Here is a 16827-nt window from a genome sequence, read left to right as displayed (position 1 = left end):
AACCGATGATAAAATTTAATTTATAAATTAAGGAGAGTAACAAATTGACAACAGTAATAATAAAACAGAACAATTATAACAACATATACTCTCATAAAAGTTCTGTGATTGTGATCTCTCTCTCTCTGAAAATATCTTACTGTACTGTACTCACCCTTCTTGTGATGTGAGATAAAATGCCTACATGAGGAGATGAAGTGAAATGAATGGTGTAGGCTCTGTAATGTGGCATTAGGCTACTACTGACCTTCTGACAATATGTCAGAAAGAAGATCACCTGGGTACAGACCGTGGCTGACTACAGGTAACTGAAACCGTGGAAAGCAAAACCACAGATAAGGGTGGGCCACTGAGTTTCACAATAGAGGCTTTTATTTAGCTTTATATAAAACTTCAAATTTGCCCTATGTTACGATGACTCGTGAAAATAAAATGACAAAATATGAAAACTCGGTTCAATTAAAAAAAAAACACAAGGATCAAAAAATGGACTGCCAACTTGCCATAGTACTTTTCAAAAAGGCTAAGTAGAAAAGAACTGTTGCATAAAATTATATGCTAACAATAGTTTAATGAAAAGTATGACTAGCCATAGTCTTACAATGGGACATTTGCTACCTTTGTAAATCAGCAAATCACTGACTTCATATCTAGAAACTTCAAGCCCATTTCCATCTATCTTATCTCATGGGGAAAAAATAACTCTTACCCTACATACAAGTCGCATCCCTTCTATGTCTTCAGATGAGAGTAATTTAATTTGAGAAGTACCTTTAAGAGCCTGTTCAGATTCAGACATTCCTGGAAAAGAAAATCAATAAGAAAGCCAAAATGAAGGTAAAAATGTAGTATTTATTAGCATAATGATCTTCCCAATGATGTAATAATAGTCAAGTCTCATTGTTTCACACAAGAGTACCCCATAACTTAGGAGGGTCCAAGTCAGATATTTTAAAGAGATATTCTCAACATGAAAAGGAAATTTGCCCCTCACCACCCAAAATAAATAAATAAATAAACTTAAAAAAAAAAAAAAAAAGAGCACCTACAAGTCATTATAAAAAAACTCCTCCTCTAACCCGCAGGGAGCAACTTGTGCTACATATTACCTATCTTCCCCAGGCATCTCACTATTGGTTATCTATAAACCAGAGAAGACCACGGAACCCACCTCAGGGGTGGTCAGGGTAGTAACGGGAGGAAGGAACACATGTAAACAGCTTAGCACAATGCCTGACATACAGTCATGAAAAAATACGTATCAGTTATAGAATCATCATCATCGTCATCACCACTATTTCTATTACTGCTACAGCCCAGAGTCTTTAATTAGGCATTCATTCGAGGCCCCCACAATCTATTTTTTATCTAAATAGACACTACATAACTAAAGTAGAGGACACATTAAAATCAAAACAAGTGTTTGGGGCACCCGGGTGGCTCAGTCAATTGAGCGTCTGACTTCAGCTCAGGTCATAATCTCATGGCTCATGGGTTCAAGACCCATGTTGGGCTCTGTCCTGACAGTTCAGAGCCTAGAGCCTGCTTCAGATTTTGTGTCTCCCTCTCTCTCTGCCCCTCCCCTGCTCACACTCTGTCTCTCTGTCTCTGTCTCTCTCTCTCAAAAATAAACATTAAAAAGATTTTTAAAAAAATAAAAATAAAAAAACAAAAACTAAATAAAATCAAAACAAATTTTTAATCTAAAATTTGATGTAACAACACAAAATACATTATGTTGAATGTAGCCTTTAACAGCTATATCAACAGAGTTTTCAGAATTGGGCATATTTCTAAGAGGAGGAAAGAATCTTTAACTCTCATAAATGTTCTAGTGTGTCTTGGAAAAACATGTTTACATTTACTGAAAAGCCAGCAATAGAAAATTTCTACAAAAAAGCACTCCTTTCCTTTGCAGTAATTACCAAGCCCACAAATTGAAAAATGTAGAATCGGCACAGCAGAATTTACCTAACGGGTGATCAGCATAATCTGGTCTTTGAATATAACTTGGCACTGGCCTTGTTGGCATCTAAAAACATCAGAGAGATTAGTTAAAACCAATTCAAATCTGAAAGTAACTTTCATTATTAAAATTTAATAACAAAGAAAATAAAAGTAGGGGAAAAATACTAAAGATATAAGTTCACTCATAGCATATAAATGGAAAACAAGTTTTAAATGACATCTTAAATATCGTATCTATTTCATGAAGACTAAGCTTTACTTTCCTAATGTTAATGCCACTCCCTTTCTTAGGATATTTAAGAAATATCCAGCAAGGATTTGAGACGACACACAGACAACATGGTGCCCAAGCAAAATGACAAACCAAAAACAATAATAAAATGTATTGAAGTAAACATATAGCAGTATGCTCCTGGTCATTATCCCTGAAGGCAGGACTAAAGAGACTTTCTTATGTTTTTGTTATTTGTCCAAATTTTAAAAATTAAAGGTACATTCCTTTTATAAAAAGAAAAACATCAATAAAGAGAATTTAAATATTTGAGAATGGCAGACAGATTTCAACTTAATTCCTATGTTATTAAGATTCTTGAGGTCCACCTGCCAAGAACATAGGAAGGGGTAGGAGTGGCAGAAAAGCCATATGTAAATTAAGGTGGAAATATATTCCACTTTAAAACAAAAAAAGCAAAAAAAAAAAAAAAATTGGAAAATAGAAATATACTACCACTGTGCTGGCCAGAAAATATCTACTCTACCTCATTCTTTTTTTAAGATTAAAGAACTTTTAATCTGTTCACCTAAGATGTTTTCTCCTTTGTCCAGGACTGTCAATTATCCTAAAATCCAAATAATATATCATAAAAGCTAACGAGCTAGAATGCAAATTTCATCCTGATTATGTGATTCATAATTAGAATGTAAAACACATGTACCATTTCTAGGAAACTGAAAATTCTTAAAATTGGTTTAAAAGAATGCAAAATTTTTATTACCTTATTTACTCACCAGTGGATAATGTGGTCTGAGTTTACCAGTATATCGATAGCCTGCCCACGGATCAGTGTTAATATCACCTTCTAGAGTCCAGGAAGACACTTCTCGCTTGGCCTTTTCATCTTCTGGGAGGTGGATGGATGAGAAAAAGAGAAAGAAATGCTTCAGTGGTCAAGCTACTGAGCACCAGCATACTTTAACCATCACTTGTTTGGAAACCAAGCCACAGAGACCAGGTATAAAAATCTAGCAAACTTCCACCCTAATCTAAATCACCAAAGCTTCTGCTTCCCTGCTATGTTCATAACCCTACGACTCTTCAAAGATCCAAACGTCTTGGGAGAAAAGGCCCAAGCTAAACATATTCTAAGTTTTTACACGAAATTGAATAGGAATAGCTCCCAGAGCTCCCTTTTCAAAAAAAAAAATGCTAAATGTATTCTCTCTACAATGTCAATTTATAGGAAGACCATTTATTGAAATGTAAAATCTAAACCTAGGCAAAACTTCCCAACTGAGAGCAGATATTATAAATGGATTCTGTGCTCTTACTAAAACAACAGAGTCTAAAAAATTCCACAGCAAATTTAAAATAAAAAAATTCCCACTTAGCTGATGAACAGCTTTCAGATCAATATTTCAAAATGCTTTGAAAATTTTATAGTCATCATTTGCCTTTTTTCAGGAGGGGGGTAATAGGATGTAGTGAGAAAGTCAAAGATAAGAGGGAGGAAATATCAATAGAAAATTACTGAAAACTCATTAGAAAAATTAAGAATCACACACACACACTCACTCATTCCTACCAGCTTAGTCATTAATACATAATGTTATATTTACTGAAATGCACCTAAGAATTCTTTTCACATGGAACAGACCCTCAATGGTGTCTTATGTCCGCACCCTGACTGCATCTCTTATCCATCAACTAAAATAAAACTAACCTAAGACTTTAAGGGCATCTGGATGGCTCAGTTGGTTAAGCATCCAACTTTGGCTCAGGTCATGATCTCACAGTTCATGAGTTCAAGCCCCACATCAGGCTCCATGCGGAAAACTCAGAGCCTGGAGCCTGCTTCAGATTCTGTGTCTCCCTCTCTCTCTGCCCCTCCCCTGCTTCTGCTCTGTCTCTCTCTCTCTCTCTCAAAAATAAATAAACATTAAAAAAAATTAAAAGAAAAACTAACCTAAGACTTTACACAGCAGGAATTCAAATCCCTCCTACACCAAGTATCAACCTATACACTTCCCAACTCACACTGATCTTCTCTTGATTACTGTTATCATTGACTTTAAAAATCAGACTTCAAATAATTTCTGCAGTGTACAAGAAAAATAAAACTGCCCCCCCACACACACACACACGCTATCTAAAATATGAGACTCACACAATGTTAAGCTAGAAAGGAACAGTGAAATGGGTAAGGGGGTCCAAAGGTACAGACTTCCAGCTATAAGGTAAGTAAGTGCTAGGGGTGTAAAGTATAGCATGGTGACTACAGCTAACAACAAAAAGACAACTGAGACTAATTTACTCATCAATTTACAGATGAGGAAACTGAGGTGATGTGGCTCACAGGAGCAGAGACGTGGGAATGCTGGTTCTCAGTCCAGTAGCCTCTGCAGAGAGCCCTTCGTCAACTTGGGATTGCAAGACTATTGAGGCACAACAGACTAGAATGCAAAAATATAGCCAGTCTTGGGGCACCTGGGTGGCTCAGTTGATTAAGCGTCTGACGTTGGTTCAGGTCATGATCTTGTGGTTCATGGGTTAGAGTCCCACATCAGGCTCTGTGCTGACAGCTCAGAGCCTGAAGCCCACTTTGGATTCTGTGTCCCCCTCTCTTTCTGCCCCTCCCCCACTTGTGCACTCTCTCGCTCTCTCTTTCCCTTGCTCTCCCAGAAATAAAAAAATGAATAACCTTAAAAATATATATATAGCCAGTCTGTTCACATTACTTTGGAAGAAAATTCAATGATAATATTACAAATAAAATAAAAGAATAAGACTAGAAAATAAGAATAGCAAAGGACGATGCCTGGGTGGTTCAGTTGGTTGAGAGTCATATTCTTGATTTTGGCTCAGGTAATAATCCCAGGACTGTGGGATCAAAGCCCTATGTTGACTGTATGCTAAGTGTGGAGCTTGCTTGACATTCTCTTTCTCTCTCTCTCTCTCTCTCTCTCTCTCTCTCTCCCCCTTCCTCCCTCTGCCCCTCTCCCCTGCTCGCACTCTCTCATTCTCCTTAAAAAAAAAAAAAAAAAAAAACAGAATAGCAAAGGAAAAGAAAAGCTCTATCATGCTACTGAATTTTAGATCTTTCTCCCCTCTGGAGTTCAAGAAAGCCACTGTGAATGTGAATGTCAACAGGAAAACTGTTTCCCAACCCAAGATAAAAATGGACTCCACTCATTGCCCCTAGGGTCAAATATTACAGAAAACAGTTCAAAATACAGGCCAATTGATGCCTGCTTCAGCTATGAATTGCTTCAAGTGCTTCGTCTGAAATATGAACTTCCAGAATCATTTTCACCTGAAACCCAGACAGAACAGCAATCAAGATGCAGGCTTTCTGGTCTGACACACTCCTGGGGAAGGAGGAGGGAGAAGGAAGGACATAAGATCTTTCAAAGCTTCCTGCTGATCTGCATTCAGACCCTTCTACAATCTATTGTCAAAAGAAAATTAAAAGCAGACCTCCAACAAATGTAACTAAAAGCTATCTAAACAAGTAAAGATTGAAATATGTCAATTTCTTTTCTCTATGTAGAATTTACCTAGGGAAATTTACACTTCGAAAGTAAGTTAGTTTACATTTTAGGCCCTCAATTTGAGGACACGTGGGTGGGTCAGGTTATAATCTCACAGTTGGTGAGTTAAAGTCCCACACTGGGTGAGCACAAACCCTGCTTCAGGTGAGCTCCAGCCCTGCTTCAGGTAAAAAAAAAAAAAAAAAAAAAAAAAAACACGAGCCCTGGGTGAGCCCTGCTTCTCTCTCTCTCTCTCTCTCTCTCTCTCCCTCTCTCTCTCTCTTTCTCTCATAATAAAGAAAGAAAGAGAGAGAGAGAGAAAGAATGAATGAATCAATCAATTTGATCTCAGCCTTAAATCCTACAAACATTAACAGACACCTAGTAAGTATGAATCGTACGGGAGTTTTGTAACAAAATTACATACTAATTGGTCTCTGTCAAAAGAATGAAAGCACAGGACAGTGTAAATAAAGATCTGTAAATAAAGCTGTCTTTGAAACATCATAATGCAAAAGGGCCAGGTACACTGCAGGGAGTGTCGAAGAGTACCTGATATGTGCAAGGTCTGGCCCAAAGTACATCATACCCAGGCCTCATTCTTTAAAAAGTTCTGTGCAAGCTGTCTCTTCCAGCCAGCTGATAACAAAGAACTACATATATCTTACATATGCCTGGAACAGGACTTTCTAATCACAATCCTGACTCCGTTCTTCCAGAGATGATTATTAAATAATTGCTGAGCATTTACTAGGCATTGTACATATGCTAAGCACTTTATATGGATCTGATCATTTAATCCTCACAGCAAACCTATAATTTCAGCATTTTGGAGATAAGGCTTAAAAGTAATCCATGCTCGCGTGTGAAGGACTCCACAAATCCCGTTTGGAGGCATCTTTGAGCTCGCCAAGCAAGCATGATGGGCAAAGCTCACCCTCCCAAGTTGAAAAAATTTATGGACAAGAAATTATCATTGAAATTAAATGGTGATAGACATGTCCAAGGAATACTGCGGGGGTTCGATCCCTTTATGAATCTTGTGATAGATGAATGTGTGGAGACGGCAACTAGTGGGAACAGAACAATATTGGAATGGTGGTAATTCGAGGAAATAGTGTCATCATGTTAGAAGCTTTGGAACGAGTATAAACAATGGGTGTGTTCACCAGAAGAAACCAACTGCCCTCACATGTCCCCTCCATAGCACCTGTTTTACTACAATATGAAAATCAGGTCATGCATTTTCATATTGAACTTTTTTGTTAAATAAACTTCTTTAATAGTCAAAAAACAAAAAAAAACAAAAACAAAACAAAAAAAAGTAATCCGTGCTCACAAAGCTTGGTGGAAGTAGTTCTCTGAATTATCACATAACACCTTCTCTCTGCAATCCAAAAATCAAGCTTGCTAGTTTCGAGGAGTAGAGGAAGAGAATAAATAGTGTAAAGTTTTTTGTTTTTTAAATAGAGTTTTCATATCATATTTCTGGCTATTCAAGAGATACCTGTAAAACATTCCTACCTTTTACTCTAGGCAAAGGTGACAAACACACTGAATGTATCAGTAATAAAGTAAAAATGATAACCTAAAACATACTATATTATTATTAAGATGTAAAGTGCTACAACTTTTATAGGTCAGACTAAAAGCCAATGCTACTGCATACATTCTGACAGGAGATACACATTGGACACTGTGTACCCAAGCCAGCATGTCAGCATTACATGCCTTTTTTTTTTAATGTTTATTTATTTTTGAGAGACAGAGAGCAAGTGGGGGAGGGGCAGAGAGAGAAGGAGACAGAATCTGAAGCAGACTCCAGGCTCTGAGCGGTCAGCACAGAGACTGTCGTGGGGCTGGAAACCATAAATTCTGAGCTGAAGTCAGACGCTTCACCGAATGAGCCACCCAGGCACCCCCTTTAAGGGCTTTGCAATCTAAGTGATCGTCTTCACTAGGACACATAAAAAATAAATACTCCATTGACTCATTTCTTTAACTGACACTTGAAATTTTCCTAAGGTCTTATTAGCTTCTGCAATCAAAACAACTCCAGGTCCAGATGGCTTCACTGGTAAATTCTACCAAATATTTACAGAAGAAATAATACCAGTTCTACACAATCTCTTCTAGAAAAGAGGAGGGAACATCTCCCATTTTATGAGTCTGGGATTACTCTGATGCCAAAACTAGGCAAAAATATTAACAGCAAATGTCAGACCAATATCTGCACCAACATAAATATAAATCAGGCCTCCTTAATTAGAGATCAGTACACATTACAGTTAAAAAAAAGAAAAGAAAAGAAGGGCACCTGGTGGCTCAGTCGGTTAAGCATCTGACTTGGACTCAGGTCATGATCTTACAGTTTATGAGTTTGAGCCTCGCGTCGAGCTCTGTGCTGACAGCTCAGAGCTTGGAGCCTGCCTCAGATGCTGTGTCTCCCTCTCTGCCCCTTCCCCAGTCATTCTCCCCCACCCTCAAAAATAAAATAAACATGAAAAAAAAATTTTTTTGAAGAAAAGAAAAGTTACTGCTTCCTATGTTAGCTCACTATTGTTTCTTTGAACACGGTGTGATCTGTAATATGCTTGGCTCCTTGCCAGTCCAACATTCTTTTCCCCCGATCCCTTTTCCAGCTATTCCTCTTCGCCCTGGATGTTCACCTTCCCCTACACCATTCCCTCCTCCAGAATAGTCATCCTCAATGGTATAGTCAGGGTCAATTTAATAGGGTGTAAAAGATACAGGGCTGGCCAGCTGAGAGCTGTCTCCATCCAACAGCATAACATAGCCCAAAGGGATCAAGAATAGTGCTCACCCCTAAGAAAATCATCTCCAAAAAATCCAGGAGGGCACCATTTAAAAGAAGGCACCATGTGTAAACACCAGAGCTATAAGTAAAACGCAAACGGTCTCAGTCCAAGGCAGTAATAATTATGTTCTTTTTACTTAGGGAACATGAGCTATTTAATTCTCTTGGAGTGTAGGTCATAATAGCCCTTATTTCCTGTAGGAATCCAATATTAACGAAACACACACACTTCAACAAGTTAACATATGCATGGGGTAGAGACCCATTCTCAGCTTTTTTACTAACATACTGTTTCACCTCAACCTTTCCCTTCCCTATGCTTTAACTTCCTGGATATAAAATGTTAATAACTGGCTCAAAAGAGCTCTAACAATATCTAACACATCAGACATACAATACTTAATGTGTGACTTAAGTTACATATTAAATAAAAGTAAATGGCATTTTTAAACCAACCTCTATACTGTACTTTGATCTGAAGTAACAAACTCTGTCATTTATGCTTTCTTAAACTCTTATGTATTCATAATCGTATTTCCTCATTTCTAACCACAATTCCTCCCACAATAACCTAACATTTCCATTAAATGTAGACTTCACTTATAGAACCACAGAAAATAAGTCTTTTTAAATTTTAATTTCCCTTTCCTTCAAATGGTGGTTGAACTGACCTCAATGAGGTTTTAAGATATAAATATATACATATGTATATACATACATATATGAAATAATCTATCTACTTTATTAAACCAGCAAATTCCTAAAAAATATACAGTTAGATGAATAAAAAATACCAAGAGCATTAAGACGAAACTTAAGATGGATGAAGACTGTCTGCCAAGCCTTCATCCATTAGGATGGCAATGCTTTAAGACCAGAAAGCCCTTGTCAATTTTCAGGTAACTGTTACAAATTGTCTTAAGCCCTTAAGCCAGCCCACTAATGAAATGAATTTACAGGATGAGTAAGTAAGCCAAAGCAAGAAAGGGCATGTGAGTTGGCAATAGATCCATGCTGCTGACAGCAATAGCTAAGAAGCAGCTAATCGTTTCACTTTGTTGTGTCTCACAAAGTAACTTTAAAAAGGAAAATTGAGTATCTAGTTGCAAGTAATAAAACATCAAAAAACAAAGTAATAAAACTTTGAAACAGCAATCAAATTGAAACTAAACAAAAACAAGAGGTCTGGCTAAATTTAGAAACCAGACAGCTCATGTGCACCTGCCTACAACACACAAACACTTCTAGCAATGGAAAGAGGGTGCCAAAAAATTAGGACATTCTCAGGTACTGCTCAAGAAAAAGCCATCTATCCTAGCAACCATCTCATGTTTTCATGTTACATACAAGATTAACAAAGACAGTACTCAGCCACATTTTATTTGCATGTTTATGCACCACAAAGAATAAAAAATTTTAAAATATGTGCTAATTCTAGAACATATAGGGATTACACTTTCAGAACATTCACATATACACTTTCAGAACTGGAAGACTTCTAGTCTTCTGCAAAAAGCCACTTCTAAAACGATTAACACAGAGATGTGTAATTTTACTTACTTGCTTTCTTATGCAATAACTTGTGAGTTGCCCAACTTCCTTTAAAACATTCCTAAAAGAGCAAACATGAAAATTAGTGTCAGACCTTCCTTAATCAGAAACATTTTAAGGAATACTGTATGTAAGATACAGTTACTGGAAACTCTGCAAAAATCTAAATCAGTTGAGTTTACTATATTCAGTATTTAGGAAAGCTTAAGAAATGATGATATCTATTTAAAAGTTCACTTCAAAAACCATCCTAAACTTGAGAGTACTTCAAATAAGCAAGAAACATCAGCCTATATTATAAATAGTAGTCATAGTCAGGGCGCCTGGGTGGCTCAGTTGGATGAGAGTCCGACTTTGGCTCAGGTCATGATCTCACGGTTTGTGAGTTCGAGCCCCACGTCAGGCTCTGTGCTGACAGCTCAGCCTGGAGCCTGCTCCGGATTCTGTGTCTCCCTCTCTCTCTGCCTCTCTCCCACTCATAACCTGTCTCTCTCTCTCTCTCTCAAAAATAAATAAACATTAAAAAAAAATAGTCATAGTTATATTTCAATTTTGTGTCACCAAATTATTTTTAAGCATTTGAAAAGAACCATGACCCATGTCATACACTGGAGGGATGGGGGGGACACACAAGGAAAATTTTGCAGATTTTTCCATTATTTATAGTTTGATTCCTAGTTAGTTGTATCCTCATTGTTTTCTACACACTGACAATCCTACACTGTAAGTTCAGTAAGGGAAGGGACACTGTCAAGTTTACCATCACATGCCCAGAGGCAACCGTAGTGGCTGCTACACAGTGGAGATTCAGTGCGTACTTGCTGATTGATCAGAATGGATGAATGATGTGAAAGATTGGACTTTTCACTTAGGAAAAAAGTTCATATGACATATTTCAGACACCAATAGGAAATACTATATTGGGAAAATGAACTCAAGTAATAAATTGAATTCAAATAATGAACTCAAGTAATAAATTAGAAAAATGAATTCAACCATAGATCTTATGTATGCTTTGATTTTTATAGTATTTCCCTCAAAGAGTTTAAAATCACTCAAACAAATCAGCACAAATACTAAGAGAATTCACAAACTCCTACAAATGTTTTGACTTTGCAAACATAAAAGAGTAAGTAATGGATAAGAAAAAGCTAAGACAAAAGTAGAAAGCCTCCCTAGGACTATGTAGTAATTAAACTACATGACACCAGTGTCGCTAAAGCTACTCTCCCTAAAGGTTGTCCACGGGCTCTGAGGGGTTAGTTTCTCCCTCCAGGGCCAGGATGTTCACTACTTCTCCTTTCCTCTCCTTGTACCCTACACAGCCTGTAACTGTTTGCATTCAGAAAACCCAGGTCAGAGGCACCTGGGTGGCTCAGTCAGTTAAGCATCTAACTTCAGCTCAGGTCATGATCTCAGGGTTTGTGAGTTCAAGCCTCACATCAGGCCCTGTGCTTATGATAGGGAGACTATCCTGGATTACACAAGTAGGCCCTAAATACCATCATCATGAGTATCCTTATAAAAGAGAGGCAAAGAGAGGTTCACCCACACAGGAAAAAAGGTAACATGGCCAGAAGGGTAGAGATTGGAGAAATGTCGTAGAGCCTCTGCAGGGAGCATGGCCCCACCATCACCTTGATTTAGACTCAGTGAAACTGATTTTGGACTTCCACCTCCAGAACTATGAAAGAATACTCTGCTGTTGTTTTATGCCACTATGTGGCAATTTGTTAACAGCAGCCACAGGAAACTAAGACAGTAAATAACAAGACACCAGGGCACAGCAAAAGAATGAATCCAATTACTACAATGAGGGTGAAGGATCAATTACAGTCTTCTTGAAGCTTTTTTTGCTTACATGTACTTATTCATGGGGTCAACTCCCAATTATGCATGGTGATTTTTATTTATGTCTTAAAATGTGTTTATACTTATTTATTTGAGAGAGAGAGAGAGAGAGAGAAGGAATGAGCCAGGGAGGGGAAGAGAGACAGAGAGACACAGAACCCAAAGCAGGCTCCAAGCTCTGAGCTGCCAGCACAGTTCGACGTGGGGCTCGAACTCACGAACCATGAGATCATGACCTGAGCCGAAGTTGGACACTAACCAACTGAGCCACCCAGGCGCCCCTTTGCATGGTAATTTTTAAATGGGATGAGGAAAGGCACATGACTTATTTTAAGAAACTTAATTTCATTCAGCAATTTCAACCTCTTCTTTTCCTCCCCTTTCCAAATTATTCATCATCATGGATAAGACTGACAAGAGGGAGGAGACAGATTGGAGTTTCACTTGTTTTTCCCTTCTCCCACCCTAGCTGGTAACAAAGATGTTTATGGCAGTAAGACATTCAGCAAGGAAAAGTTCAGGGACGAGGAAAGAAAGGAGTGAGGTATTCAGGGTGGGTCCTAGAATACCAGTCTAAAAGTCGGCCAGGCCTAGAAGCAAAATCCCACCATGGCTGCATGCTAGGTGCACCAATGTTTTTCTTCAGTTCAAGACCATGACTCCAATGTTTCCTTAAACCAGACAAACCATCTGCATGCTAAATATGCTTGGTACAATTTTCAATTCATTTTCATTATGCCAGCTTAGATTAAATCAACTGAATGTCTGCTCAATGAGAACAATATATTGCTAAAGTGGCTTACACATCTCCTAGGAACAAATAGAACCACTATTGCAGCACTGCTATAAATAGACTTCCCTGAAAAAAATTAAGGACAGATTCTTGTCCCATCACATACACCCCCTTCTCCAAAATCCTAAGGTACTCCAATTGTTATGTAAGCACAAGCACAGTTTGTGCCCTCAGCCTGGCTATCCCTCTTCCTGCCATCACTGAAATTAGGACATAAGAAGGCAGAAAACCATCAAAAAATGAGAAGAAAATGTCAAGAACAATACAGAAGAGACTTCTGGACAGAGCAGGGTTATCAAAGGTGACCCTGTAGATACTCTTCAGCTCTACAAGCCTAGGATTCCATCTTACAAGTAATTATGGAAGACATTACAAGTTCTCAAAAACCTAAAAATGTGACAGTAGAAATGATGATCTCAAAGTTAACCTCTCCCAAAAGCAGACTGAAATGACAAAAAGTTGAAAATAACGAGATGGTATTTGTGAAACAAAGGACTTGCAACCAACAAGTCTGGGGCACCTGGCTGATTCAGTCAGTAGAGCATGCGACTCTACCTCAGGGTTGTAAGTCCGAGCCCCATAATGGTGTAGAAAATTACTTACAAATAAAAAAATTTTTAAAAATCTTAAAAAAAAAAAAAACCAACAAGTCTAACATCTGAATAATAAAATTTCAGGAAGAAAAGGGCGAGGAGAAATCAAAGAAATAAAAGTTTTCCATAACTGAAAGACAGGAGTTTCCAGACTGAAAAGACCCCCAAAGAATAAAACGCAACTTGCCCAAGGATACAATATGAAATTTCTCAACACTGAGATAAGAGAAGATCCAATAAGCTTCCAGATAAGGGGGGAGAGGGGGGCATAAATATGCAAAAGATTATGAATCCCATGGCAACAGACTTTTCAACACTGGAAGCTAAATGAAAATGGAGAATATAAAAATTCTGAGAAAACAATTTCCAAACTAGAATTCCAAACCCAGCCAAACTGAAAATCAAGTGTCAGGGTATATAACAAGACATTTTCAGAATCTCAAAAATCTACCTCCTGTGCCATCTTTCTCAGGAAGCTATTGGAGGAGACAGTGCATAAAACATGAGAACTAACCAAGAAAGAGGATGATGTGATACAGACAAAAGAGAAGTGAAGGGCGATGCTTGAAGAGGGATATAAGGAGGACTGCTCCAAAGCAAGCCCAGGGAACAAGTTATGGCTGGAGGTCAGAGAGTTCCCAGATAAAACCGATTACATGCCAAATGTATTTTTAACAGTACTGAGAGGAATTCTATGAAATTGTAGAAGAGTCTGGGAATGAATCAGTAAACGACCAAAGGATACTGTTAAAAGAACGGGAAAGAGGGAGGCCTGGCTGGCTCAGTCGGTGGAGCTATGACTCTTCATCTCAAGAGTTGTGAGTTCCAGCCCCAATTTGGGGTAGAGCTTCCTTAGAAAGAAAAAAAAAAATGGATAATAGGGGGCACTGGACTGGCTCAGTCAGAAGAAGAACATGTGACTCTTGACCTCAGGGCCATGAGTTTGAGCCCCATGTTGAGTGTAGAGATTATAAATAGATAGATAGATAGATAGATAGATAGAATGGGATATAGAGGAAAGCAGGAAGGGGATTTGTAAGTTAGAAACATTTGTCTAGGTATGTGAAATAATTTGAATAACCAACTAAAAAGTTACAAAAAGTCGGGGCGCCTAGGTGGCTCAGTCGGTTAAGCATCCGACTTCAGCTCAGGTCACAATCTCGCGGTCCGTGAGTTCGAGCCCCGCGTCGGGCTCTGGGCTGATGGCTCAGAGCCTGGAGCCTGCTTCAGATTCTGTGTCTCCCTCTCTCTCTGCCCCTCCCCCATTCATGCTCTGTCTCTCTCTGTCCCAAAAATAAATAAAAACGTTGAAAAAAAAAATTTTTTTTTAAAAAGTTACAAAAAGTTATTTTAATTAATTATGGACATTTTGCCTCCATGATGTTGAGACAGTAAACATAAACCCAATCAAGAAACATCTAAATTACTTTATTGTGAGTTAAGCTTCTATACAAAATATTTTAAAACATATATAGTGCTAAAAAAAACTCTAAAGTTTAAAGTATGAGTAAAATCGATATCAATATTTTATCAATAAAATCAAAATCAATATGAAAAAATCAATAGGTAACTTTAGAAAGAAAACACAGACTTTTAAAACTAGGAGAAATTTACAATTTTACAGAAGATGAATTCAAGGGGCATATGGGTGGCTCTCTCAGTTAAGTGTCCAACTCTTAATTTTGGTTCAAGTCATGATCTTGCAGTCATGAGATCGAACCCCGCATCAGGCTCTGTGCTGGTAATGGAGCCTGCTTAAAACTCCCTCTCTCCCTCTGCCCTTCCTCCGCTCACGCTCTCTCCTAAAAAAAGAGAGAGACAGAGAGAGAGAGAGAGAGAGAGATGAAACCAAGTAATCTCCCACTCAACAGGACTTCTATCACACTGTAATATATGTTACATAAAACTATGAGAGATTTTTTAAATGCTGTTATATAGATAACCATTTTTCAAATGAATTTTATGTTCTACAATGTAATAATTTAAAATGCTTGCTCACTGCCATATATATATATGTCTAGATATTCAAATGCAGTTTAAAATTAAAAAGTAAACATCTTCTATGTCTAATGATACCATCTAGGTTGAATACCCACTGTATCAATTCCTTTAGTGTGATACTTAACTTTTTTTTAGATCACTGAATCTTTTGAGAATCTTGGGAAAGCAATCATTCCCCTCCACAGAAAAAAAAAATCCATGCACATATAAACTCATGCACACAATTCTACTAATTTATTCATATAAATACAGAATGCACATTATGACCAAAGCACTTGCAAGGTGCTAGGCATTCAGCAGTGAACAATATAGGCCTGTTCTAGACAAATATTACACGGCTAATTACACAATTACACAGTTTAAGTCATAAGGGCTAAAAAGAAAAAATACATGGTGCCATTAAAAGAGGAAGAAGACAAAAGCTAAAGATATAGTCAGGGATCAGATTAGGTTAAGGATTCTGGTCTACTCTAATAACAGAAAGCCACTAAAGAGTTTTAAACCAAGGAATAACCTGAAAAAGACTGAATTCCTGGCATCCCTGATCTCCACCAAACCCAAAATCAAAACCCCTTTTTCTAAATAATAGCCTAAAGAATGGTCTTAAGAACTGGTTTTTAATATAGGCAGTCCTTGCTTTGCATAGTAGTACAGAGCCATAAAAATGACCAGGGCAAGCTATAACCATACAAAGAATCTTGTAAGAAATTGTAAGAAATTACAATTGTTCCATGACCTTTAAAATTTTTTGATAAAACATTAAAAAAAACTCTGTCAGTTATAAATATATAGAGAACTGGGGGGTGAAGGAATAAAAGTAACACTTATGTACACTGTAATACTGAGAATTAGAGTGTTTTGTTTCTTTATTTAAAAACTTAGCAAGGGGGGCCTGGCTATCTCAGTTGATCTCAGGTCATGAGTTCGAGCCCTATGCTGAGTGTGCAGAGATTGCTTAAAAAAATAAATAAAATTTTAAAAAATTAAAAAATAAAAACTCATCAAGACTAGTTTGAACAACGTTTAGCCTTCTTCCCACTGGTAACTTATGAAACGGAGTGAGCATCTTTTTGTGTTTGGCAAATTATCCCTCTCCTTTCTAGATGTGGAGCAGCTTCCAAATTTTATCCTTTGCACTTTCAAAACCTCTGAGACTTCCTTTAAAGTTTTTGTTGGTTATCGTTTCCCCTGAGACACTGTCATTCTTTTCAGCACAACCAGTTTCCTCATTGTGTCAACAAGCTGGCCTCACAGAGGTGCTCTGACTACTCGTCTCGAGTTTCTAGAATGGTGAGCTATGCCAACATTCCCATGGTCAGCTACTTTTTCTACAACCCCATTTATGTTCTATTTAGATTTCACTTCCAGCATTATCATTTACCATTTCTTTGCTGCACTTTCATCTTTGTTGACAGATTCCTTCTTTCAATTACATTTGTAAAATATCACAGAAGTTCTCACTGAAAAACAAGAAAGCACCACAACTACAGGCTTTGCTGTCTGTC

The 16827-nt window shown here is 37.7% G+C and overlaps 1 protein-coding gene and 1 pseudogene across 1 annotated transcript in view; one reads left to right on the top strand and one right to left on the bottom strand.

Moving 5' to 3' along the window:
• METAP1 (methionyl aminopeptidase 1) overlaps window positions 1-16827 on the bottom strand; it is a 57972-nt gene that overhangs the window by 18269 nt on the left and 22876 nt on the right. Inside the window, exons 2-5 of the mRNA XM_047091457.1 lie at window positions 10094-10145; window positions 2977-3089; window positions 1972-2032; window positions 710-801 (exon numbers count right to left, since the gene is read on the bottom strand). Coding sequence (XP_046947413.1) covers window positions 710-801; window positions 1972-2032; window positions 2977-3089; window positions 10094-10145 — 318 coding nt within the window. The remainder of the gene's footprint in view (window positions 1-709; window positions 802-1971; window positions 2033-2976; window positions 3090-10093; window positions 10146-16827) is intronic.
• LOC124520528 (small nuclear ribonucleoprotein G-like) lies at window positions 6638-6958 on the top strand (annotated as a pseudogene).

Source organism: Lynx rufus, unplaced genomic scaffold (genome assembly GCF_022079265.1).
Source record: "Lynx rufus isolate CCGP_SWC_20201006 ecotype Redwood Valley unplaced genomic scaffold, mLynRuf1.p SCAF_3, whole genome shotgun sequence".
In the NCBI taxonomy this organism is placed as follows: Eukaryota; Metazoa; Chordata; class Mammalia; order Carnivora; family Felidae; genus Lynx; species Lynx rufus.
This window is presented reverse-complemented; position numbering and strand designations above follow the sequence as displayed.